General features: G+C 42.7%; 1 protein-coding gene across 1 annotated transcript in view; it reads right to left on the bottom strand.

Moving 5' to 3' along the window:
• Positions 1–9,366: 9,366 nt before the first annotated feature.
• Positions 9,367–26,414, bottom strand: part of GFRA2 (GDNF family receptor alpha 2) — a 65,422-nt gene continuing 48,374 nt past the window's right edge. The window contains exons 2-9 of the mRNA XM_077262136.1: positions 24,598–24,891; positions 23,031–23,114; positions 21,843–22,182; positions 16,022–16,131; positions 15,784–15,924; positions 14,710–14,885; positions 12,795–12,842; positions 9,367–10,106 (exon numbers count right to left, since the gene is read on the bottom strand). Coding sequence (XP_077118251.1) covers positions 9,984–10,106; positions 12,795–12,842; positions 14,710–14,885; positions 15,784–15,924; positions 16,022–16,131; positions 21,843–22,182; positions 23,031–23,114; positions 24,598–24,891 — 1,316 coding nt within the window. The 3' untranslated portion in view covers positions 9,367–9,983. The remainder of the gene's footprint in view (positions 10,107–12,794; positions 12,843–14,709; positions 14,886–15,783; positions 15,925–16,021; positions 16,132–21,842; positions 22,183–23,030; positions 23,115–24,597; positions 24,892–26,414) is intronic.

Below are 26,414 nucleotides of genomic sequence, written 5' to 3' on the forward strand. Positions count from 1 at the left end.
CAGCTGTCAATTTTCCTCCAACACTTTTCCCTTCACTTTTTCCCCATTATGTAGATAGGAGCAAAATTGTTTGGTGAATTGGAACGCGCGGGGTTAAAATTTCACCTCACAACATAGCCTATGACGCTCTCGGGGTCCAGACGTGTGACTGTGCAAAATTTTGTGGCTGTAGCTGCGACGGTACAGATGCCAATCCCGGACATACACACATACATACATACACACATTCAGCTTTATATATTAGATATACCTGTATGTAATCTCCTGTATATAGTATATACCTGTGTGTCATCTCACCTATATATAGTATATATCTGTGTGTCATCTCCTGTATATAGTATATACCTGTATGTCATCTCCTCCTATACATAGCATATACCTGTGTCATCTCCTCCTGTATATACTATATACCTGTAGGTAATCTGCTCCTGTATATAGTATATACCTGTGTGTCATCTCCTCCTGTATATAGTATATACCTGTATGTCATCTCCTCCTGTATGTAGTATGTACCTGTATGTCATCTCCTCCTCTATATAGTATATACCTGTGTGTCATCTCTCCTGTATATAGTATATATCTGTGTGTCATCTCCTCCTGTATATAGTATATACCTGTGTGTCATCTCCCCTGTAAATAGTATATACCTGTGTGTCATCTCCTGTATATAGTATATAGCTGTATGCCATCTCCTCCTGTATTAGCCCTCGTTCACACGTTATTTGGTCAGTATTTTTACCTCAGTATTTGTAAGCTAAAATGGCAGCCTGATAAATCCCCAGCCAACAGTAAGCCCACCCCCTGGCAGTATATATTAGCTCACACATACACATAATAGACTGGTCATGTGACTGACAGCTGCCGGATTCCTATATGGTACATTTGTTGCTCTTGTAGTTTGTCTGCTTATTAATCAGATTTTTATTTTTGAAGGATACCAGACTTGTGTGTGTTTTAGGGCGAGTTTCGTGTGTCAAGTTGTGTGTGTTGAGTTGCGTGTGGCGACATGCATGTAGGGACTTTTGTGAGATGAGTTTTGTGTGGCGACATGCGTGTAGCAACTTTTTGTGTGTCGAGTTGCATGTGACAGGTTAGTGTAGCAAGTTGTGTGCAGCAAGTTTTGCGCATGGCGAGTTTTGCGCGTGGCGAGTTTTATGTGTGGTGCCTTTTGAGTATGTGCAAGTTTTGTGTGAGGCAACTTTTGCATGTGTTGCAACTTTTGTGCATGTGGCAATTTTTCTGCGTGTGGCAATTTTTCTGCGTGTGCAAGTTTTGCGTGTGGCGAGTTTTGCACGTGTGGCGAGTTTTGCATGTGGAGAGTTTTGCGCGTGGCGAGTTTTGAGCGGCGACTTTTGTGTTTCTACTTTTATGTGGCGAGGTTGGTGTATGTGTGGTGAAATGTGCACTGAGGGTGGTATATGTGTTCGAGCACGTGGTAGTGTGTGGCGCATTTTGTGTGTGTGTTCATATCCCCGTGGTGGTGTGATTATCCCATGTTGGGGCCCCACCTTAGCAACTGTACAGTATATACTCTTTGGTGCCATCGCTGTCATTCTTTAAGTCCCCCTTGTTCACATCTGGCAGCTGTTAATTTGCCTCCAACACTTTTCCTTTCATTTTTTCCCCATTATGTAGATAGGGGCAAAATTGTTTGGTGACTTGGAAAGCGCGGGGTTAAAATTTCACCTCACAATATAGCTTTGACGCTCTCAGGGTCCAGACGTGTGACTGTGCAAAATTTTGTGCCTGTAGCTGCGACGCCTCCAACACTTTTCCTTTCACTTTTTCCCCATTATGTAGATAGGGGCAAAATTGTTTGGTGAATTGGAAAGCGCGGGGTTAAAATTTCACCTCACAACATAGCCTATGACGCTCTCGGGGTCCAGACGTGTGACTGTGCAAAATTTTGTGGCTGTAGCTGCTACGGTTCAGATGCCAATCCCGGACATACATACATACATACATACATACACACACACACACATTCAGCTTTATATATTAGACTAGCTGTACTACCCGGCTTCGCCCGGGTTAATGACTGCTGTTAGCAAAATAGAATGTGTTAACAAAAATTTATTCTGCACACAAAAACCACAAAACAAATAGATAGAAATGTAATTATTAAAAGGCAAAAACTAAGCAAATAGAAGCATTTCACAACATATATTAGCTTTGTTATACTGAGAATGTCTTTGTTGCCTATATTAACCAATCAGAGCTCAGGTTAATTAACTGTAGCAAAATAGAAGCTGAGCTGTGATTGGTTGCTATTGGCAGCCTGATAAATCCCCAGCCAACAGGAAGCCCTCCCCCCTGGCAGTATATATTAGCTCACACATACACATAATAGACAGGTCATGTGACTGACAGCTGCCGTATTTCCTATATGGTACATTTGTTGCTCTTGTAGTTTGCTTATTAATCAGATTTTTATTTTTGAAGGACAATACCAGACTTGTGTGTGTTTTAGGGCGAGTTTTATGTGTCAAGTTGTGTGTGTTGAGTTGCGTGTGGCGACATGCATGTAGCGACTTTTGTGAGATGAGTTTTGTGTGGCGACATGCGTGTAGCAACATTTTGTGTGTTGAGTTGCATGTGACAGGTTAGTGTAGCAAGTTGTGTGCAGCAAGATTTGTGCATGGCGAGTTTTGCGCGTGGCGAGTTTTATGTGTGGTGCATTTTGAGTATGTGCAAGTTTTGTGTGAGGCAACTTTTGCATGTGGTGCAACTTTTGTACATGTGGCAATTTTTCTGTGTGTGCAAGTTTTGCATGAGGTGAGTTTTCCATGAGGTGAGTTTTGCACGTGTGGCGAGTTTTGCGTGAGCCTAGTTTTGCATATGGCGAGTTTTGCATGTAGCGAGTTTTGAGTGGTGACTTTTGTGTTTCGACTTTTATGTGGCGAGGTTGGTGTGTGTGTGTGGTGAAATGTGTGCTGAGGGTGGTATATGTGTTCAAGCACGTGGTAGTGTGTGGCGCATTTTGTGTTTGTGTTCATATCCCCGTGTGTGGTGAGTATCCCATGTCGGGGCCCCACCTTAGCAACTGTACGGTATATACTCTTTGTCGCCATCGCTCTCATTCTTTAAGTCCTCATTGTTCACATCTGGCAGCTGTCAATTTTCCTCCAACACTTTTCCCTTCACTTTTTCCCCATTATGTAGATAGGAGCAAAATTGTTTGGTGAATTGGAACGCGCGGGGTTAAAATTTCACCTCACAACATAGCCTATGACGCTCTCGGGGTCCAGACGTGTGACTGTGCAAAATTTTGTGGCTGTAGCTGCGACGGTACAGATGCCAATCCCGGACATACACACATACATACATACACACATTCAGCTTTATATATTAGATATACCTGTATGTAATCTCCTGTATATAGTATATACCTGTGTGTCATCTCACCTATATATAGTATATATCTGTGTCATCTCCTGTATATAGTATATACCTGTATGTCATCTCCTCCTATACATAGCATATACCTGTGTCATCTCCTCCTGTATATACTATATACCTGTAGGTAATCTGCTCCTGTATATAGTATATACCTGTGTGTCATCTCCTCCTGTATATAGTATATACCTGTATGTCATCTCCTCCTGTATGTAGTATGTACCTGTATGTCATCTCCTCCTCTATATAGTATATACCTGTGTGTCATCTCTCCTGTATATAGTATATATCTGTGTGTCATCTCCTCCTGTATATAGTATATACCTGTGTGTCATCTCCCCTGTAAATAGTATATACCTGTGTGTCATCTCCTGTATATAGTATATAGCTGTATGCCATCTCCTCCTGTATTAGCCCTCGTTCACACGTTATTTGGTCAGTATTTTTACCTCAGTATTTGTAAGCTAAAATGGCAGCCTGATAAATCCCCAGCCAACAGTAAGCCCACCCCCTGGCAGTATATATTAGCTCACACATACACATAATAGACTGGTCATGTGACTGACAGCTGCCGGATTCCTATATGGTACATTTGTTGCTCTTGTAGTTTGTCTGCTTATTAATCAGATTTTTATTTTTGAAGGATACCAGACTTGTGTGTGTTTTAGGGCGAGTTTCGTGTGTCAAGTTGTGTGTGTTGAGTTGCGTGTGGCGACATGCATGTAGGGACTTTTGTGAGATGAGTTTTGTGTGGCGACATGCGTGTAGCAACTTTTTGTGTGTCGAGTTGCATGTGACAGGTTAGTGTAGCAAGTTGTGTGCAGCAAGTTTTGCGCATGGCGAGTTTTGCGCGTGGCGAGTTTTATGTGTGGTGCCTTTTGAGTATGTGCAAGTTTTGTGTGAGGCAACTTTTGCATGTGTTGCAACTTTTGTGCATGTGGCAATTTTTCTGCGTGTGGCAATTTTTCTGCGTGTGCAAGTTTTGCGTGTGGCGAGTTTTGCACGTGTGGCGAGTTTTGCATGTGGAGAGTTTTGCGCGTGGCGAGTTTTGAGCGGCGACTTTTGTGTTTCTACTTTTATGTGGCGAGGTTGGTGTATGTGTGGTGAAATGTGCACTGAGGGTGGTATATGTGTTCGAGCACGTGGTAGTGTGTGGCGCATTTTGTGTGTGTGTTCATATCCCCGTGGTGGTGTGATTATCCCATGTTGGGGCCCCACCTTAGCAACTGTACAGTATATACTCTTTGGTGCCATCGCTGTCATTCTTTAAGTCCCCCTTGTTCACATCTGGCAGCTGTTAATTTGCCTCCAACACTTTTCCTTTCATTTTTTCCCCATTATGTAGATAGGGGCAAAATTGTTTGGTGACTTGGAAAGCGCGGGGTTAAAATTTCACCTCACAATATAGCTTTGACGCTCTCGGGGTCCAGACGTGTGACTGTGCAAAATTTTGTGCCTGTAGCTGCGACGCCTCCAACACTTTTCCTTTCACTTTTTCCCCATTATGTAGATAGGGGCAAAATTGTTTGGTGAATTGGAAAGCGCGGGGTTAAAATTTCACCTCACAACATAGCCTATGACGCTCTCGGGGTCCAGACGTGTGACTGTGCAAAATTTTGTGGCTGTAGCTGCTACGGTTCAGATGCCAATCCCGGACATACATACATGCATACATACATACACACACACACACATTCAGCTTTATATATTAGATATATATATATATATATATATATATATATATATATATATATATATATAAACATCAGTGAGTCCTGGTGGCCATAAGACTGCGGGGGTGGATTATATTCTATGGGGGGGCTACATTATATTCCATGTGTGGCTGCATTATATTCTGTGGGGGAAGGCTGCATTATACCCTATGAGGGGGGCTGCATTATATTCTGTGAAGGGGGAGGCTGCATTATACCCTATGAGGGGGGCTGCATTATATTCTGTGGAGGGAGAGGCTGCATTATACCCTATGAGGGGGGCAGCATTATACCCTATGAGTGGGCAGTATTATACCCTATGGAATGGCTGCATTGTACCTTTTGAGGTGGGCTGCATTATCCCCTATGAGGGGGGCTTCATTATACCCTATGAGGTGCTACATTATACCCTTTGAGGTGGGCTGCATTATACCCTATGAGAGGGCAGCATTATACCCTATGAGAGGGGCTTCATTATACCCTATGGGGTGGCTGCATTATACCTTTTGAGGGGGGCTGCATTGTACCCTATGAGGGGAGCTGCATTATACTCTATGAGTGAGGCTACATTATACCCTATAAACACAAGAGAAAACAGAGTACAAATAGACCACCAAAAAACAAAAATAAAAATTATAAAGAAAATTGTATTACCAATATTACATACAAATAAAAAAACAACCCCCTTTTTGAAAAAGCTGTCACGCGAAACGCTCGTCAAAGGGGCCAGCAGGGAGACGTGAGGACACTGCCTTTGGTGATGGGTAGGCAGGATTAACCCTTTTGGGTATAGGAACTTTGTGTTTATTGTGTTCTGACACCTTTTTTATTACTCACCAGTTTTTGTTTATTATGCATGTCACTTAGGGTACTGTCACACAGTGCAATTTTGATCGCTACGACGGTACGATTCGTGACGTTCTAGCGATATCGTTACGATATCGCAGTGTCTGACACGCAGCAGCGATCAGGGACCCTGCTGAGAATCGTACGTCGTAGCAGATCGTTTGGAACTTTCTTTCGTCGCTTGATCTCCCGCTGACATCGCTGGATCGTTGTGTGTGACAGCGATCCAGCGATGTGTTCGCTTGTAACCAGGGTAAACATCTAAGCAGGGCCACGCTTAGTAACCCGATGTTTACCGTGGTTACCAGCGTAAACGTAAAAAAAACAAACAGTACATACTCACATTCCGGTGTCTGTCCTCCGGCGTCTCAGCTTCTCTGCACTGTGAGCGCCTGCCGGCCGGAAAGCGAGCACAGCGGTGACGTCTGACGTCACCGCTCTGCTTTCCGGCCGCTGTGCTTACACAGTGCAGAGAAGCTGAGACGCCGGGGGACAGACACCGGAATGTGAGTATGTACTGTTTGGTTTTTTTACGTTTACGCTGGTAACCAGGGTAAACATCGGGTTACTAAGCGCGGCCCTGCGCTTAGTAACCCGATGTTTACCCTGGTTACCCGGGGACTTCGGCATCGCTCCAGCGCCGTGATTGCAACGTGTGACCGCAGTCTACGACGCTGGAGCGATAATCATACGATCGCTGCGACGTCACGGATCGTGCCGTCGTAGCGATCAAAATGGCACTGTGTGACAGTACCCTTACACTATCTTTATGTGTTTACATATCTGATCCTGCTCACCCTTGGGAATATGTGACTTATTTTTCCCTGTTGCACTAGTATGTCTCCTTGATTATCTTCCTTTTTGTACTATGATATTGATTGTTTTTCATTTGTATATAGAATTTTTATTTTTGGCTTTTGATTGTCTATTTGTACTCCATCTTCTCTTGTGTTTATACTTTTGGGAGTATTCCACTAGCTTATTATCCTTTGTTGTGGTGGATTTATTTAGGGAGTGAGGTGCTTTCCTCTCTTGGCCACAGTGTTATGTATTACTTACTTTGACTATTGTTCTATTTATACCCTATGAGGGGGCTGCATTATACCCTATGATGGGGCTGCATTATATTTTGTGGGGGCTACATTATACTATATGTGGGGGGCTGCATTATGCCCTATGAGGGGGCTACATTATATTCTATGGGGGGCTGCATTATACCTTGTGAGGGGGTTGCATTATACTCTGAGGGGACTACATTATATTCTGTGGGGGGCTGAATTATACCCTATGAGGGGGCTACGTTCTATTCAATGAGGGGGCTACTTTATATTCTATGAGGGGGGCTACCCCAACCCCTGCTACATACGATAATTAAGACGTGTACTACCTTATATTACACCCTGAAATTAGAGTGTTTTACCGCACAATTATTGGTCTTGTATTTATTTCTATGTAGCTACACAGTGGGCCCCAAGAATGATTTTCTCTGGTTGGCCCAAGGTGCACCAGTCCTACGCTGTATATATTTACATTTCTTTATTTGTTAGTTGGAAAAAGAAGGTGATTTCAAAACCTTTCTGTCACGATACTGCCAAAAATGGCATATTGTGAGTTTAGTTTCAGAAGGTTACATGGTTTTCTACACACACACTGCAGCTTCGACCCCCCTTTCTCCCCCCCCCCTGCATTAGCTCATACCACAAACAAAGCCCTATGGCAGAGACACAGTGCAACTTGATACTAATGTGTGAGCAGGGTGTGGCTTTTAAACTGCAGACGACCAATCCCGTAAAGCTACTCGTTTTCCCTTCCCGTTCCCCAGGAATGCCTTTGCCTGGGGGCTTCCAAAAACATAAATAACTGGGAAAAGAGTGCATATCATTACTCAGCCCACTCAGTGATGTCACGCCAGAGGGCATAGTTAGTTTTCAGTCTTGGCCCAGGAAGCAAGCTAGCAACAGCTCGGCACAGCTGGTCTAATGCACCTGGATGTATTTCCTGAGCACACGGCCCCATGCTGATATGAAATGATATAAGGAACTGTAAGGGTGTTTCTTCTGTTAATCCTTTTTTATTTGTAATTTTCATTTACATACGAATTGTCTCCTATATAAAATCTGTTTATACCTTGTAAACACTGCCTACCTTTTTTATGGAGTAAAATATATAATCTACTAGCTTGTCTCTTCATGCTCTATAAACGAACAGTCGCTTCCTTTGAAGTGAATCACGCTACTAATTTGGATTGGCTCTGGACCCTTGTGGAATCGGAGCTGGAGGCAACATACTTTGTTCTGTGCGATTGGGAATCTTTGTAGCGACAGCAGTGTTGAGAATTATTGTTCCTGCCTGTGTGGGAGTAGTTATATTGCCCTCGCTGCAGTGTGCCCAATAGCCAGTACATAGCAGGCAGCCTTTCTGGCGACTAATTACCCTAGGTGCAGTACCTAATCTGACCTGAGGGTACGGGGGTGCCAGAGAGCTGCAAGTTCCAAACCGGAACTGGGGAGTGGGATATAGATAAATCCCCTTCAGAAGGAACCAGGGTCAACCAAGCTACCCCTGTTTGTGACAAAATGGTGTGAGTAGTGCGGATGATAAAGGTATCTTCCCCGGGATCCCTGACACCTTGTTGGCAGTATGGTGTGAACCGTGACACTTTTATTTATTTTTTATCTTTTTTTTTTTTCAGTCTATCTAGAGGACTTCAACATGCAATCTTTTGATGCCATCGTATTGCAGTATATACTTAAAATTGCTGATCTCCTATGAAGCCCAGACTTTTTGTTTCCACGCACATTCAACTTGGATGTGGAGTGGATAGAAATCGTCTGAGAGGAGCTCGGAAAGAGGCAAACTATCCCGCTAGACTGTCATAACGACCTCACTGACTGATTCTCAGTTAACTCATTCTGGGGCCAACAATAGACGCTACATTGCAAGGCTAAAGAAGGGATGCTACATTTTTAATGTATATCAACGACAACAATTGTTTTTAGCCAAAAATACATGCAAGAAAACAAATTGTCCTTAATAGTGGGACATGTTGGCAATTATGGCCCAAGAGGCTGCATGGTTTACTTCAGTGTTCCCCAACTCCGGTCCTCAGGAGCCACCAACAGGTCATGTTTTCAGGATTTCCTTAGTATTGCCCAGCTGATAATTGCATCACCTGTGAAATACTAAGGAAATCCTGAAAACATGACCTGTTGGTGGCTCTTGAGGACCGGAGTTGGGGAACACTGGTTTACTTGCTGATCAGTCGGGGTCCCCTATCTACTGCCGGTAATGACATCTGAAGATAAGTGTCTCTCTGCAGCCTCTTTCCGTCTCTCCGCCATCCCCCGCCTCATCCCTTGGAGATGTCTAACCACTTCTTTTTCTAGCTCAATAATAAAATGAATGAGACTTTGGGGTCAATACATTTTAATTCGTTAAATGAAGAAAAATGCAGAATTGCAGAAGGAAGTATAAAGATATTTATATACAGGGAGCTGGAGCGACAGATCTCCCTGCTGCTAACTCATCACCTGTCAGCTTCGCCGTGCAGGCGGCTTTATTTCACTTCCTTGCAGGTTTCCTCCTTTATATTCCATGTCTTCACTTTTGTCTGGCTTTGGGTCAATACGGTTGTAATATTTCTCCCCTCTCCGGTTGACAGAAAAATCTGCTGGGTAGAAGTCTTTGTGATGGATTCATCCCTATCGGAATTTGCAGTGCATCGCTCCGCTGTGACTCTGCAGGTCTTCTCTCCACCTTGGAGTTCATTATCTCGCCCTAATTTTATTCTATCTATACATATATTTACTCACGTAGTCAACTAGTCATGTCTAACTGACCAATAATTTACAGATCTAGAGGCGGCTGTAATGTCCGAGTGCCCGGCAGGTGACTGTACACGGTAAATTACTGTATCAGTCCAGAACCTTTTTTAGCCGGTGGTCTCAAGTTTGCTGGCCGGCAACGCTTTCTAAAGGTTCGTTATGTACAAAGTTTCAGTTCGTGTCATCCTTGTGCCAGAGGACTGTCTCAGAACAGGGTGGTGAGGTACAGAACAATGAGGGTGGACATCATGCTGGTGTGGTGCGGAGACATCCCGGAGTTGTTGTCTTCTATCCGTAAGTCCGGAGAAAGCTCTGCATTGAGCCGCGACTGCAAAAAAAGAGCAAATAGATGACATATGAAGGTGCAGCATTATGGAGAACATATCCGACCAGGATTAACCCTCCTAGACCTCTAGGACTGCGAGGTGATACAACAACTCACCATGATTAGGAACGTGACAGAAGTGGCGTGACAGAAGTGACAATGTAATCCGGAAACGACAAGAACGTGGCAGCAAGTCAAAGATCCCGAAATAAATTATATGGATGGCTACGGGGGTCATCCTTGAGGGGCCCCCTGCACTGCATGATTACGGAACAGGAGCACGGCTGACAAGCTGTTAAAAAGCCCTTTGACTACAAAAAGCCCTTGGTTCGGCAGAGTGTGCATGCGGTTTCTATAGGGAGTGGGGAGTTAGCTGCTGCCCGATATCTCAACCTTCCTTGAGAACAAAACGATCAGGCTTTGAAATTCAACATGACTGATCCTCCTTTCTCTGACGTTCAGGGGAATAACTATAATACGTGCAGGAGATCCGATCACACTCAGAACCTAAGGAGCTCAGATGAGAGTGACCAACGAGTGGAACAGGCTGCCATGAGAGATGGTGAGTTCTCCTTCAATGGAAGTCTTCAAACAGAGGCTGGACAGACGTCTGTCTGGGATGATTTAGTGACTCCTGCATTTAGCAGGGGGTTGGACATAATGACCCAGGAGGTCCCTTCCAACTCTACCATTCTATAATTCTATGAGATAAAACAGTCCCTTTGGTTCATATTGGATCAATATTATTACAGAGCCATGAAAGTTAGGGGCCCTGTTTGAGATTTTTTATTGGGGCCCGCGAGCTCCAAGTTACACCACTGCTGATGTCATCTGTCAGGGAAGAGTAGGGAGGCCCCGTGCACACATCACTAGGTTCAGTCCTTCTTTAAGGTACATGTCCTCAGGAGATAAGTGCCATACAATGGCCACAGTCAGCATACAGGCCTACCCTAGACACATTGTAAATCGTATTCCGCATGGTATGCATTTTTTGCAATGGACCTCAATATAAAAAAAGTGCCATCTGTTGCATTTCTATGCCATAAAATAAACAGCATACAAAGGTATAATGGCCAAACAGAGGCCCAAGGAACACACTTTTGGCCTCTGTCTGGTGAATGAGGGCCTATGGCAGGGTTACAGTATTCATCAGGAAAAGCTCCCAAAATAAAGTGTGGACTAAGTGCACACATGCAGCTTGCACCCAGTTTGTTAATACTGGAGGGTTAGGCCACATCTGCACTAACTGTTAAATATGGAGAGGAGGCTCATCTCATGATTGACATGAGTAGTCACTTATTTTAGTCTAGTGGCATGTGTCCAGTAAAGTTAGACTGAGATTATGGGATAAAAATCATTGATTGGCTGCAGCGGTCAAATGTCCCTGTAATAAGGCCTGACTGATACAGCAGGAAGCAGAGGCCCAAGCAATGTCAAAACGAGAGTGGCAAAGATTGGAGAAGACAAGGAGTGGTAGAGAGAGGAGAGGTGAGTATTTTTTTTAACTAATCTAAAAAAAAAATTACTCCCCAAAAAATAATTTAGAGAGGACCCTCCACTTGCCCAAATGACGTAATTGTTTAACCTGTTGTAATGCCGCTGTTAATCTGAATCGGGTGTTGTTTCTCTTTAGTTCCTGCGCCACTCCGTTCATGAGATATGGCACTCTCTTCTCTGTATATAAATTTAGTCTTATTAGCCAAGTGGGTGTATCGATTCTCAGAACACCGGCCAAGTGGTCACATCAGTAGTCTGTGGCTGACTGATGGAAGCCTCCCACCTGCCGGCAATATCTGTAGGCACACAGGCCTGATGGCGCATTGGACCTAATAACTGGAAGATGCAAACAGGTAGAAGAAGGTTTGCTAGGTTCTTTCCAGTGGCCACCGATGACCGACATGGAGAGTGGACCAGGGTCCTGCGAATAGATTCGCTCATCACTAGTGTGATCCTAAACTCTTCCCTGTAGGAATCTTCTTGGGGACCATGTTTCCTAACAAGACTAGAATTATATATAGGGAAGAAGGGACAATATTTCAGGAAAGGTGAGGTACAGGAATAAAAGTAATGGAACAATGGTGGGAAGAGTTGACAAAAACACTAAAAGGAAGAATAGATTAGATAACATGAAGGAGGATTAGGGTGTAGAGTTCGTTCAAGAGAAGGGAAGACAGAATTATGATGCAGAGCATTTTATAAATATCTAGTAGGAGGGTTCTCTACTACAAATGGTGGAAATGCCCAAAAGACAAGCCTCCAGGGAGGATATTTTTACTATTATTTCTGAACCAAAAACAATTGCCTCCTGAGGTCAGAAGAAGGACCTATAAGTCCCAATAAGTTATGGCCATCCTAAATATAGATAAGTGAAGTTGATACTAAGTTAGTTTCTGGACCAGATATCTCCAACCTTTGGTTTTCCACCTGTAAAAGAACTAAACTTCCTCCATATCTTGAAAGTCCACAGCTTCAGAGGACGCTAGGCATTGTTGGTTCATAAAAGCTGGAGAGCTAAAGGCTGGAAAGAATATGTGGAATGAAAATCTGAGAACCTTATAGATGATTTATTGACTAAATAGAGCAATGATGAGAATAGTCAGCATGATCGCAAGTCACGGAATAACGCTAAAGAACACGAGGCAAGAGAAGAGACGACTGGTTCAGAAGGTGGTAAAGAAGAAGACGTAATACCTCAGAAATACAGATCCTGATGTGGGGAGAACTGTCATTCTTCTTATCCTGCAATAAGTAATTATAAACATCAGCGGTAGGTCACACATTGCTATCAAGTATTCGAACCACAGATTTACAGCCACCCAACTGTTATCTATAACACATTGGATCCACACGTTCTGATCATCTGAATCTAGCAGGACAGACCGAAATTTGGGGAGCTGTCCTGCCGTTTCAAGAAGTAGGAACTATGTTGCAGCTCTTTCTGTGTCCCAAGAATAAAATTCCCATGTCTACTTAGTATACAGATACAGTTGAACAAGATGGTGGAGCAGGGACCCGTCAGATCCTTGTTCCACCGTTCAATCTATGTAGATATTGAAGGACATTCAGGTCATGGCTCATTCTCCATTCCTGTAACTGGGCAGCAAAGACCACCTAATTCAGAGGAACAGGACACACAGACTAGTGGGATACTTGTGGGGGACATCTTATTGTGCGTGGGGGGTGCATTATGGGGGCATCATACTGTGGGGTCTGTGAGAGCATTATACTGTGTTGGAGGGCTGTTGGGGGTTATTATGTATGTGGGCTAGGAGGGCATCATACACTGTAGGGGTCAATGTAGGGTATTTGTACTGTTACTGTGTAGGGAGCTGTGATGGCATTATACTGTGTGGGGGCTGTAGGGGCAATATACTATTTGGGGATGCTGTGGGGGCATCACACTGTGTAGGGGTGATTGTGTGGGTATCATAGAGTGGGCAGGATATGGGAGTATTATAATGTGGAGGCAGTAGGCATCATACTGTCCGAGGGTGCTTTGAGAGCAATATTCTGTGTGGCGGGCTGCGGTGGCATCATATTGTGTGGAGGCATCATAGTGTGGATTGGGGCCTTTTAATGTGGGGGGCAGTGGGCATCATAATGTATGGGTACCTGTGGGGCATCATAATGCATGTATAGGGCCCCATACATTGTGCCAGGGACATTGGTCACTATATTGTGTGTGAGGGAATGTACTGTCGGGGCATCATACTGTGTATGGGGGGTCTCAATGGGCATCATATAACTTGTGTGGTGAGCACTGTGGGGGTGTAAGAGTGGTGGACTGTACTGTTGCATTCCTACCCCTGAAACCACCAATCGCACTATAACGTAGTGTGAATAGTATTATGCGTCTTTTTATATAAATTATGATATAGTAATGTATAAAGTATACAGTAACCTGATGTTCTAGGCAGCACAAGGCCTTATAAAATCCCTATGAACATTCCTGCAACGTCCGGAGCTCCTACTAAGAGCATCTCATCCCCTGGCATACAGAGGAAGATGGACATTGGACTGCATGTGGGGTGGTAACAAATCTCGGGAGTACTGCGGAACTGAACTGGGAATCCCTGCTGCTGACAGGATCAGTGAGCATAGGGATAGTCCAGGAAGAAGAGATAGAAATACCGAAAATGTACTGTACTAAGGAACAAGACATGAGAAGTGTTGTGCCCGATACTGCGTGTTACAGTCTGATTAACTTGAACTGTCCAGTAAACTTTTGTGTGTTGAATCGAACTTGGTGTCCCCTGAGTTATGTGCGGGGGCTCCTGAAAATTGAGGCCTGGAGACAGCGGAGGCCTGTGGCTTACAGATAGTGAGTGTAACGCACCCCACACATGCCAGCACATTGGGGCTGAGACATGAATTTCTGTAAAATACCAGGGCATGATGGAGCAGCAGCTCGCCCCACGACCACCGCCCTACGGAACTTTACAGGGGGCTCATACTGTGCATGGTGGGCAGTGTGAGGGCCATGAAAGTGATATCATACTGTGAAAAGGGCCTCTATTCGGCCTCACTAGAAGCAATACGTCTGTGCCCCACAAAGTTAGGAGGTATGTGGGATCAACTATCATACCTCACAGGTTTTGGCTCTTACCTGGATTGAATCACAGATGTCTGGGTTTATCTCATACTGTGTGTTACTATCACTCTGGTTATCTGGGAGAACGTGTCTCTTCTCAGTCCGAGGAGAAATGGTCGTGAGGGCAGGACGAGGGGTGTTCTGCTTGTGTACAATATCCGTACCATTGCCAAAGGCATAGATGGCATTTCCTAGAGATATAATGGGAAATGTTAGTATTTCTATCTATCTATCTATCTATCTATCTATCTATCTATCTACGGTATCTATCTATCTATCTATCATTATCTATCTATCTATCTACTATTATCTATCTATCTATCTATCTATCTATCATTATACTATTATCTATCAATTATCTATCTATCTATCTATTATCTATCTATCTATCTATCTATCTATCTATCTATCTATCTATCATTATACTATTATCTATCTATTATCTATCTATCTATCTATCTATTATCTATCTATCTATCTATCTATCTATCTATCTATCTATCTATCATTATACTATTATCTATCTATCTATCTATCTATCTATCTATCTATCTATCTATTATCTATCTATCATCTATCTATCTATCATCTATCTATCTATTATCTATCTATCTATCTATCTATCTATCTATCTATCTATCTATCTATCTATCTATCTATCTATTATCTATCTCCTTTGGATCATCCATTTCCCTACAGTAAATTAATCATCTACAAAGATCAAATCTAGAGACAATGCTTTCACAAACACATTTTATCGGACCACGTTCTTTCATGCATTTCTAATGCCGCTGCATACACAAAATTGAATTATCATGAGGGTCAATGTGACTTCGATCAATCGCAATACATCTGAGACATGCATTTAGAGAAGTTTGTGTAGCCAAGCCTTGCGTGTAGGGAGGGCACAATACGGTGCTGATTATACCGGTGTTTTATCTAATTGATATTCTGCACTTAAAGGGGAAATCAGTATGCAATTAATGGTCTGAGATCTCCCTCGTATCTATAACATATCAGAAGACTTTGACTGTTTTCTCTGGTCTAGAAGGTAAAATAAGGATCTGCTTTTTCCGTATCCCCACTCACGTAGGCAGCGGTTCTGTGTAAACTCTTTCAAGTACAGCTCACACATAGATTCCTGGTCACCACTTCCACCACAAGAGCACCAAGGTCCTATGGAAACTGAATGCGGATCCGAGTCTAGGAAATTCAGAGCTACATCATATCCTAAAAGAAAAAAACACAAAGGCAACCAGTAATGGATTACGGAAATTGGTAATGCCCACTGAAGCAAGAGCAAGAAGCCGGAAAGCCAGAAACTCACCAATCAGCCCGGCGTACGCTCCGAGACAGGCGGCATAGTTATCTCGTACACAGCCGCTAACAGACAGAGCAGAACTCTGACAGTTAGTAACAAAATCCGCCAGTCTGGACCTAGGTGTCATAAAAAGACAATATAATAATTTATAACATGCACTATGGAAATTATTAAATGTTAAAATCCTAATCTGGTTTTTGTTGTCCTGCAAAGATCAATATATAAAATATTGCACTGATGGGAGAAGAAACACGAAGAGAAGAAAGGAGACAGATGGGGCTATACATTCTATCAGACCTCCTGATGAAGCCTAGTATTGGTGAAACATGCATCAAGGTTATAGACAACCTCTTGGGCTTACTATTTTCCACATTTAACCCTTTGATTACTGCTATATCTATTTACGGCTTTGGCTTCCTGTATGGATGTCATCTATAATTCCCTGTGTTTGGATATATTATGCATTTTACAGTATATATCATACTATTTAATATGAGGCATACACTTTTAAACTTTTATTGAGGCAACATAGCTATAACTTATAACATGACCCATATTGGGGGTGGGTGGAGATGTTTTTGTCTCTGTGATTGGCTTTTTTATGTGCACTATTACACATTTTACCTGTTTCCTTTCTATTATGTTTGTCTTTTTAGTCTTTTTAGTCTAGTTTCTCCTATATTATTGACTATTTCTTCTAGCATTTATGATCTTGTTTGTAATTTTGGAATTACTTTTGAATTTTATTATATATTAAAATTTTTTGCTTTGTCTCTTTTTGTGTCTATTATTTGTAATGTTTGGCCTTTGGGTTATTGGTTTAGTTCTTATAAACTAGGGGATGTATTATATCATGTTCTGGAGACCTTTCGTAGGTCCAACATACACTCTATGAAGTCGGGGTGACTCTGTGATTAAAGTATACCTCTATGGTTACTAAAATAAAAAATGGCTGATGTCAGCTAACTTAGGTGTACCTTTAAAGGGATAATTCAGCTACCCCTTTAAAAAAGGAAGAAACACTGCTCTCAGCTTGGAATTGTGAAGGCTGCAGACGATCAGTGGCCGCTGATTGTTGGCAACGGCCTCATGATATTGTTTATGTCAGGAGCCCGAAGGGGGACACAGGGCTGAGAGCTGAAGACCGGGTACAGGAGGAAAGTATGGATTTTTTTTTTAAAGTATTCAATACCCTGGGACTATCAATAAAAGGTTATGCAGCAGTGGATAAACCCTTTAAGTAACAAAAAAAAGAATGAAACCTACCTATGTGCATGAATTTAAAAAAAGCTGTCAAGATCTTGAGATGTCGGTACCCATGCTGGAAGCTCAACTTCCAACTTTGTTTTGACACTGTAAAGAACATTCTGTCCGCTCCATTTATTGGTGATGTGTATGAAGAGGCTGGCTGACTTGCTAATTGGAATAGCTAAGCCAGACCCCACCATCAGGGTTAGCCATGGTGGAGAAGGATGTTGGCTTAGCTATTGAAATGAGACAGAAGTCTAGTACGCTTTATAGGGAGAGGTTGAAGGAGGCTGTCTTGCGTATCAAAAGTTGAACAAAACCAAAGAAATGAGCGGTGTGAGAAGTGTAATATGTAGGTGTAAATTCACACTGTGGCCATTTTTAACCTAAGTTTCTGTCTGTTTAAAATGGCCACAGTGTGAAATTTCACCTACACATTGAACTTGTACCAACATACAGGTGTTTCTCACAAAATTAGAATATCAACAAAAATTTAATTTATTTCAGTTCTTCGAAACAAAAAGTGAGACTCATATATTATATAGAGTCATTACAAACAGAGTGATCTATTTCACGTGTTTATTTGTTAATGGTGATGATTATGGCTTACAGCCAATGAAAACCCAAAAGTCATTATCGCAGTAAATTAGAATACTTTATAACACCAGCTTGGAAAATGATTTTAAAATCCGAAATGTTGGCCTACTGAAATGTATATACAGTAAATGCACTCAATACTTGGTCAGAGCTCCTATTGCATCAATTACTGCATCAATGCGGCGTGGAATGGAGGCGATCAGCCTGTGGCACTGCTGAGGGGTTATGGAAGCCCAGGTGGCTTTGATAGCAGCCTTCAGCTCGTCTGCATTGTTGGGTCTGGTGTCTCTCATCTTCCTCTTTACAATACCCTATATATTTTCTATGGGGTTAAGGTCAGGAGAGTTTGCTGCCAATCAAGCACAGTGATACTGTTGTTTGTAAACCAGGTATTGGTATTTTTGGCAGTGTGGACAGGGGCTAAGTCCTGCTGGAGAATGAAACTTGCATCTCCAAAAAACTTGTCAGCAGAGGGAAGCATGAAGTGCTCTAACATTTCCTGGTAGACGGCTGTGCTGACTTTGGTCTTGATAAAACACAGTGGACCTACACCAGCAGATGACATGGCTCCCCAAACCATCACTGACTGTGGAAACTTCACACTAGACCTCCAGCAGCTTGGATTGTGGCCTCTCCACTCTTCCTCCAGACTCTGGGACCTTGATTTCCAAATGAAATGCAAAATTTACTTTAATCTGAAAACAACACCTTGGACCACTGACAACAGTCCAGTTCTTTTTCTCCTTGGCCCATTCCACAAGGGATGCGACACTTGTAGCCCATGTCCTGGATACGTCTGTGTGTGGTGGCTCTTGAAGCAATGACTGTAGCAGCAGTCCACTCCTTTTCTTAACAATCCTTTCAAGGCTGTGGTTATCCCGGTTGCTTGTGCACCTTTTTCTACCACACTTTTTCCTTCCACTCAACTGTCCATTAATCTGCTTGCATACAGCACTCTGTGAACAGCCGGCTTCTTTAGCAATGACCTTTTGTGGCTTATCCTCCTTGTGGAGTGGGTCAATGACTGCCATCTGGACATCTGTCAAGCCAGCAGTCTTCCCCATGATTGTGGAACTACTGAAACAGACTAAGGGAAAGCCTTTGCAGGCGTTTTTTGTCTTTTATTCTAATTTACTGATATAATGACTTTTGGGTTTTCATTGGCTGTAAGCCATAATCATCAACATTAACAGAAATAAACACTTGAAATAGATCACTCTGTGTGTAATGACTCTGTATAATATGTGAGTTTCACTTTTTGTATTGAAGAACTGTAATAAATTAACTTTTCGATTATATTCTAATTTTGTGAGATGCACCTGTATGTTCCGGCTTATTTCATTGGTTTTGTTTTAGTTTTTTTGTACTTTGTATAAACAGGGTTGTGGCTCCCCTTTTTTGGGCTGGACACTTATATAACTTCCCATGGGCAGGTGTCTGAACAGTCAGGTCTAGGTCAAGTTCTGCCCCGTCTATTTTGAGGTCTTAAACTAGACAGAACCATCCCAATTGGGAACACCTTGTCGCGGTGGGAAGGTTTTTACCTTTTTTGATCAAAATAGTGCTAACTAAGTACCCTATGTCATTTACATGTACTATTACTATTTATTTACTTGCTCATTTCGTTTTTATCTTAAGGTCTGTATCAAAACTTGAGCTGATATCTTGAGATTAGCGAATTTTGCTTAATTTAAACACATGAGAACAATTTTAGTATTTTTTTTACTTTACTTGCATTGGTATATTTTATTTTCTAACTGGAACGCCCTATTTCAGATGTACTGCATCACTCATGACAGTAAATTGAGGGATATGAGTAAGAATGGTGGGAATAGGAACATATCACTAGACACAAGATGTGGATGAGGCACGAGCTTAAATGAGGTCAGAATATAATTAGGTATGTACCTATTCATTCATTACTGTATATATTGTGCCATTTTAAAGTGATGATGTCAATTGTCGTTTGTCCAATATTAATATTGGGTTCGTCATGTTATAATGGGGGGAATCTTTACAGCAGGAGCTTTTCGATAAAGTCTTACACGGTAGAGAATTGTGTTTTCATCCATGTGCATTGACTATGGAAGGTGACAAAGTCCCGGGGGGCAAAGAGGTATTATCAAGTGATGGTGTATTGCTAACCTATGCCATCACTTTAGGATCAGTGGAGATCCATCCTCTAGGACTCCACCTTTCTTGAGGTGCTGTTTCCTCAATCAACGGATTTGCCGTCCGGATTTCCATGTGGAAGGTCTGCAGCGTAAGGGTATGTGCACACAACGTCTTTCAGATGCCGGCGTACCCATTGAGTTTTGCAAAAGGCACCTCAAGAAAACGCCTTCAGTATTTTTCCTGAAGTGCTATTTCTGACATTTTTGCGGTGGCTTTGCATGTACGTACTAACAGTGAGCGGCTTCTAAATGTAAGCCGCCAGATGAACGGACCTGGCAGTTCTTTTAAGTGCTCCGTAGCTTTGGAAACCTGAAGCACTAAAGAACGTACAAAAAATTAAGCAAGTCTTCTATTAGATATTAGAAAAAAATAAGATTTTAGAAAAAATGTTTTGACATTGAGGGTGATCAATGAGTAAAACAGGCTGCCACGAGAGGTGGTGAGTTCTCCTTCAATGGAAGTCTTCAAACAAAGGCTGGACAGATATCATTGAGCAAGGTGTTGGACATGATGACCCCGGAGGTCCCTTCCAACTCTAACATTCTATGATTCTATGCATAGCAAGTCATTGTGACGTTGCGGTGCATATGTCCCTACTTTTTGGGGTTTTTTAGTGCTTTTTCAGGCTGGTTACCGGTAAACTCTTCCTGACATTGTGTGTACATACCCTAATAGCATTTTTAGTACTCTTATGTATAGCTGGATCTTGTATGACTGCCTCCCCATAGGTTTATGCACCAAAGAATGGCTTTAGCGGTGCAGAAACCCTGTATGCCCTGGCTACCGGGACCATTGTTGGCTTATTCAGTAGGGATCAAATAGATCTGGAAAGAGATGACCATCTAGAAGTCTAGAAAATACCAATCCCTATGATCCTTATTTTATCTTTAAGTCTTAAAGGAGTTATTCATGACTTAGACATTGGTGACCTATCCTTAGATTGGCACCCGGTACCCAGAATCTCCAGTTGTGGCCAGATGTACACGGTATACAGAACCGCAACCAAAAAAGACAAAGTGTATGCAGACAAAATTGGGATCACAACACTAAATCCAAGTTCAAACAAATAACATCTTTATGTAGGAAAACATCACACAAAGACATAAAAACATGCTTAAAAACACCCCCTAAAAAATGTGACCTGGGGTAACGGGTCCATACAAGTAGTAAATAAATGTTATAACATAACACATAGCCTTAAACAACCAATATATAGATCATAAAAACAATAATGACCAGCATGTGGGCGTTATATGGTGCTATATAATACCACAAACCAAATGGTACACCCTCAATGTTCTGTGCCCCAAAGCAAGAAATCCAAAAATAGGGTGGCACATAGTGCACCTAAAGGCATACTGAACACAGCATGGAAAACCAAACCCTAAAGTTCAGGTCCCCTGTATGTTCTATCAACTCACCCTGCCTAGCACCCGGGTGGTAAAAGGGCTCCTAGCAGCGCTGGTTATGTAGATTTATGACAGGCTATGTCATAGTTGTGACCCATGCGTATCGACGCCCGCAGCGTCTTCCTCAAGGTCAGTTGTCTTTTTTGGTTGCTACTATGTGTAGTATGCAGGTGGTGATCCCCCCAGTGCTTATTTGATATGCAGATGGTGCCCGCTCACCAAGTGTTGTGTTGATCGGTATACAGAACCAGCACATCACAGCTCCGGGCACTATAGAGTAGTCGTTCTCGGGTATTGAAGTGAAAGGGATAGGTCATACATATCTAAGTCCCGGAAAGGCAAAAGAGGGTTGAACAATAATTTTGGAGTATCCACTTTATTACAATGTGTCACCTTACCTGCAAACTGTGTCCTGTCTACAGGTGGCCCACACCTCCAAGCAGTTGGGGACATCGGGTAGATTAAAGGAGCAGCTCGGTACTGTGGTCTGGCGGCGTCTCTCCGCACACGGCTTGTCCCCACAGGGACAGAACAGAAGGGGGTGGGTCAGATTTGAAGGGATGCGCTCCATGAAGGTACGCAGGCTCTTATGACACTTACGACGGAAGCATGGCACATCCGCCACTGTGTTGCAGACGGAGATAAAATTGGAGCGTAATTTTTTGCATGCGTCATCGACGTTGCAGAACTTTGCTGCATCCAAGCAGGCATTTTGCTTCATGATGGCTGCCTCTTTGCCTATGGGATGTAAGATAGGGGAGATTCTTCAGAAAATATTAACTAAATTTATATAGACAAGAAGCCTTATTATCTGGTGTGCAATAACAACGGCCTCTCACTGGGCAAGCGCCATGGTTATCCCATTAGGTGACCCTCTTGTGACCATCGGAGGATGCTTCGGCACCTGGTTGGTCAGTTTGACCTCACCCGCATGCTATAGAAACTCAACTATGCCACACTTACAATGTGTATCTCATATATTGACTGTATTGCAATAGTACATTTTAGCTGCAATGCCAACAAGAAAGGCAGAAAACTTCCTGAAGTCGGCATCTCTCCTGCACGCACGTAAGCATCAGGAGAGAGTTTTATCTTCTGGAAATAAATAATAACATTTTTATTCAATGACTTAAAACAGAGATCATGACCTCAATAGAGGAAGAGGCAATTTTTTTTTATTAACTTGTGCCAACTTTTGTTGTAAATCGTGCAAAAAAAATACGGTTGCGACTTGTCTGTGCCAACATTGCACAAAAAAATAGTTTTGTGCAACACACTTAGAAATAGTTGAAAAAAGGACTTGATCACTTTGGAGGACGTCTGTATGTAACTGAAATATTTATAGGGTTAGCATGAAAAGAGAAAAAAATCTTCAGCATACTTAATCAATGAACACCTGTCTTCATTATCGGGAGTGCTATTCCAATGCTGCTGACCAACAGGAAATAAAACGCCAGACTGATAAACATGGGACAAAGTGTATTAGGGAATTGGAAAACTTTTCATTGTATATACCCTTCATAGAGGCCTTCATTTTTTTTATATACAAAGAATTTTTTACAAGGGTTTTTTTTACTGTTGCTCACCGGAGTTAATAGATGCCAGGCGAAAGATGTCTGATAAGCGGGAGGTCACTGGTTCATATGGTGACGACTCATAAAATTCATCCCCTGCGGAGACAAATCTGAATAATTACAACCTTTCACAATGGTCACTGTGATCAGTGTACAATTTGTGATGACCTCCACTGTTCTCTGTAACATACAGTTGTGAATAAGGACCTTTAACTTGTAGAAATCAGCCTTAACGGGCTTGACCATCCTGAGTAAATGTATGTTTTGGGGGATAAAATCATTTTTGCAATTTGGTTTTATTAAAAAAATGTTTAACTGTTTGGCTTTTCCAGGCACTTTGTTTCCTTGCTCATTCAAGTTTGATGTGGTCTGTGATCATAAATCAGCTGAGAGGAGCTAAAAAAAGAGAGGTAGAAGAGTTAGAAACTCTCCCATTGGTCTTTCAGAATGAAATTACTGATGGATTCAATTTTTTAATGAAACCTAATTACAAAAATGATACTTAGCCACATTTAAGTAAGAAAAAAAATAGCTCTTTAAGTCACAGTACATTTATGAGCACTACATTTACGAGTTAAAGGGAATCTGTCGGTAGGATCACCCCTCCTAAGCTGTCTATATATGCATGTAGGTCATAGACAGCGGAATAAAATTATACCTTATTAACTGCGATCCGAAGTCTTATTCCAGAGAAATCCACATTTTTCTTAATATATAAATGAGCTGTTAGGATCTATGGGTGGGAGATAGATCTCCCTGAGAATCTAACTCCAAAGATTATATTGTAATTGAAGGGGGTCATTACCAGTGTGAGACATGTAGTGATTGACAGCCTGCTCTCCTGATCTACATGTCTCACACTGGTAACGCCCCCCTTTCAGTTATAATAAACTCTGGAGGCAGATTTTCAGGGAGATCTACGTCCGGCCCATAGATCTTAATGGCTCATTTACATATTAAGAAAAATGTGGATTTCTCTTGAATAAGATATCAGATCGCAGATATCATGGAATCATTTTTTTCAGTTTTCTGTTACCTACATGCCCATATAGACGGATTAGGAGGGTTGAGCCTATTCACAGATTCCCTTTGAAATCTCAAAAGAGGTCCAACAGGGGCACCGTTCCCCCATGGTTTGGAATTAAGCAATGGGACTTCCACCTTTTAGGTATCTAAAGCATATCCCAAACATATGCTGTAAAGTAGTACTCCAGTTTAAAAAAAAGAGCCATTAGTGGGAGTCAGAGAGCTTGAACCTCTACCTCTATATATTACTATCCAACGGATAGCTCATAGATGTTTTTGGCAAGGATATGATACCCTTTATGGGAGTGCTGCAACTGACGGGGGACGCTTTGGACGTTCATGAACCTTGAGCACTGCTCAAATGGGGAGTCTGCCTCCATTTGACATATATAACTTGTCCATTTCTACAATGTAGATGGACAGCAGAGATCTAGAAAGCACCAAATCCTTCTCAATGTTGGGGAATGGTGACTTCCAATAATAGAAATAATTCCGAAGACATTCAGGCACTGCTATGCCTGCTTCATTTTTGGGAGCACAGACTTCTTCTCACCATCTGTCAGGCCAGCATGTATCCCCCAGTAGACTTGTAGACACTGGAGCTCCTTCTTCATTCCTCTTCGACAGCGACACATGTAGAGAGCGCTTTCCTGAAGCACTTCCAGAGCAGTCTTACACTCCTGGCTGGAAAGGAGGACATCTCGCTCCCTGCCCGCTAGACATTGCCGCAGTGTACGGAGTCTGGAGCTGCAGGACTGGTCTTTAACACATTGCTCATTGGCTTGGAGGCAGTCTGTGTGAGCCCAGGATGCTGATGGAGACCCAGAGAGAGCGAGGCTGATCTGAGCTGAAAGGAGACATGACTATGTTAGTGGATGAACTCTAACATATCAGATCCTATACCAAACAGGGAACCATACACATCAGATGAATGTCAGGCAAACTGGTTGATATATGGTGAGACCAGCCGATAGAGTTGAGCAAAATGATTTGTAGGACCCTGGTTTAGCAGCCACATCAGTAGTCCCTGCTTCTACCTGCCGGCATTTTTGGCGCCTCTCCTGATTAGTATGCCTATGTCATGAGTATGTCACGCGGTAACAGTGATATCATGCCAGTGTCATGGGGATATTGCGACAGAGTGGGGTCAGACGATCGCAGCGACCAGTGACACATACACCTGCAGTAGTTAGAACGGCTTCATCGTCCTATTAGCAGTTCTGGCTTTCTTTGCCCTGGTGCTACAAGGGTTAAATTGCTTAGCTGAACTCCTGGAGTTCTCTATATTGGGTGGTATCAGTTGCTCTGAGTTTGTTACTTCCAACAAGAACCCTCCTTCTTGCTTTTGACCTTGCCAGTGATATCTGGCTAGCTATTCCTGTAAACCACCATCTCAGAGAGAGATAAAAGGTGACACCTCAATTGTCAGGGAGTCATGTGTCTAATCAATCTAGGTCTGAGTCCACTGAGGAACCCATGCAATTGAATGGGCAACTTGCTGCACCAGACCTCCGGTGGTTTGGCACAAAAGAGGAGTGTGTTTTTTTGTGGGGGTATGGGTAATTTTGTGGGTACCTGCCTATCCATACTTAACCACAAACAGCCACAGGAAACTAAGAAGCCTAGGTTGCGTGGAGGTCAGGTTAGCAACCTGCGTGTACTGTACATATTTCCTCCGTTGATAGGTCGCAATTCTTTCTACCTCCCTTTTGGGAGGAAGAAAGGTGTCCATTTCTGCGTTTTTGGACATTGGTGCGGGGTTTAATCTGGTTGACGCCTGGTTCTTCGAGACCCAGGGCCTTATTCCTCATGAGTTGTCAAGAGTCAAGACCTATTCCAATAATCACTATAGATTCTGCAGCCTTGAGCCAGGGGTATTTCACTCAGCTCATTCAGGATATACGCATGCACACTGAATCCATGAAATGTTATGTATTAGAGGGCTTGCCTTCCCCAATAGTTCTTGTACTACATTGGGTGACGCTACACAATCTTGTAGTGGACTGACAGGCACGGGAGGTAGTGAGGTGGACCAATTACTGTCAAAATAACTGCATGAGCATTCATTTATCCATAGTAAGTGCAGCGCCCCAGAGTCCTGGTCTTGCAGTACTGACGCTCTGCCACTAAGGGGAGTGATGGTACGTCTGATGGCACTAAAGGAGTTCACCTGACCAGGTATCATAGTCACACATTACACTTCACACTCTGGCCACCAGGGGGAGCAAAGGGTTCTATGTATTAGGCCACTCCTCACACTCTGGTAAAACTGGGGGTTGGATAGGAAGTTAGAGAGAAGCTGACTGGGTTTTGCCCAGGTAACATCTAGTGAGAGAAGAGCGTTACTTGGGAAGATCCAGGGGGGTCAAT

The sequence above is a fragment of the Ranitomeya variabilis genome, chromosome 5, assembly GCF_051348905.1.
Source record: "Ranitomeya variabilis isolate aRanVar5 chromosome 5, aRanVar5.hap1, whole genome shotgun sequence".
NCBI lineage: Eukaryota > Metazoa > Chordata > Amphibia > Anura > Dendrobatidae > Ranitomeya > Ranitomeya variabilis.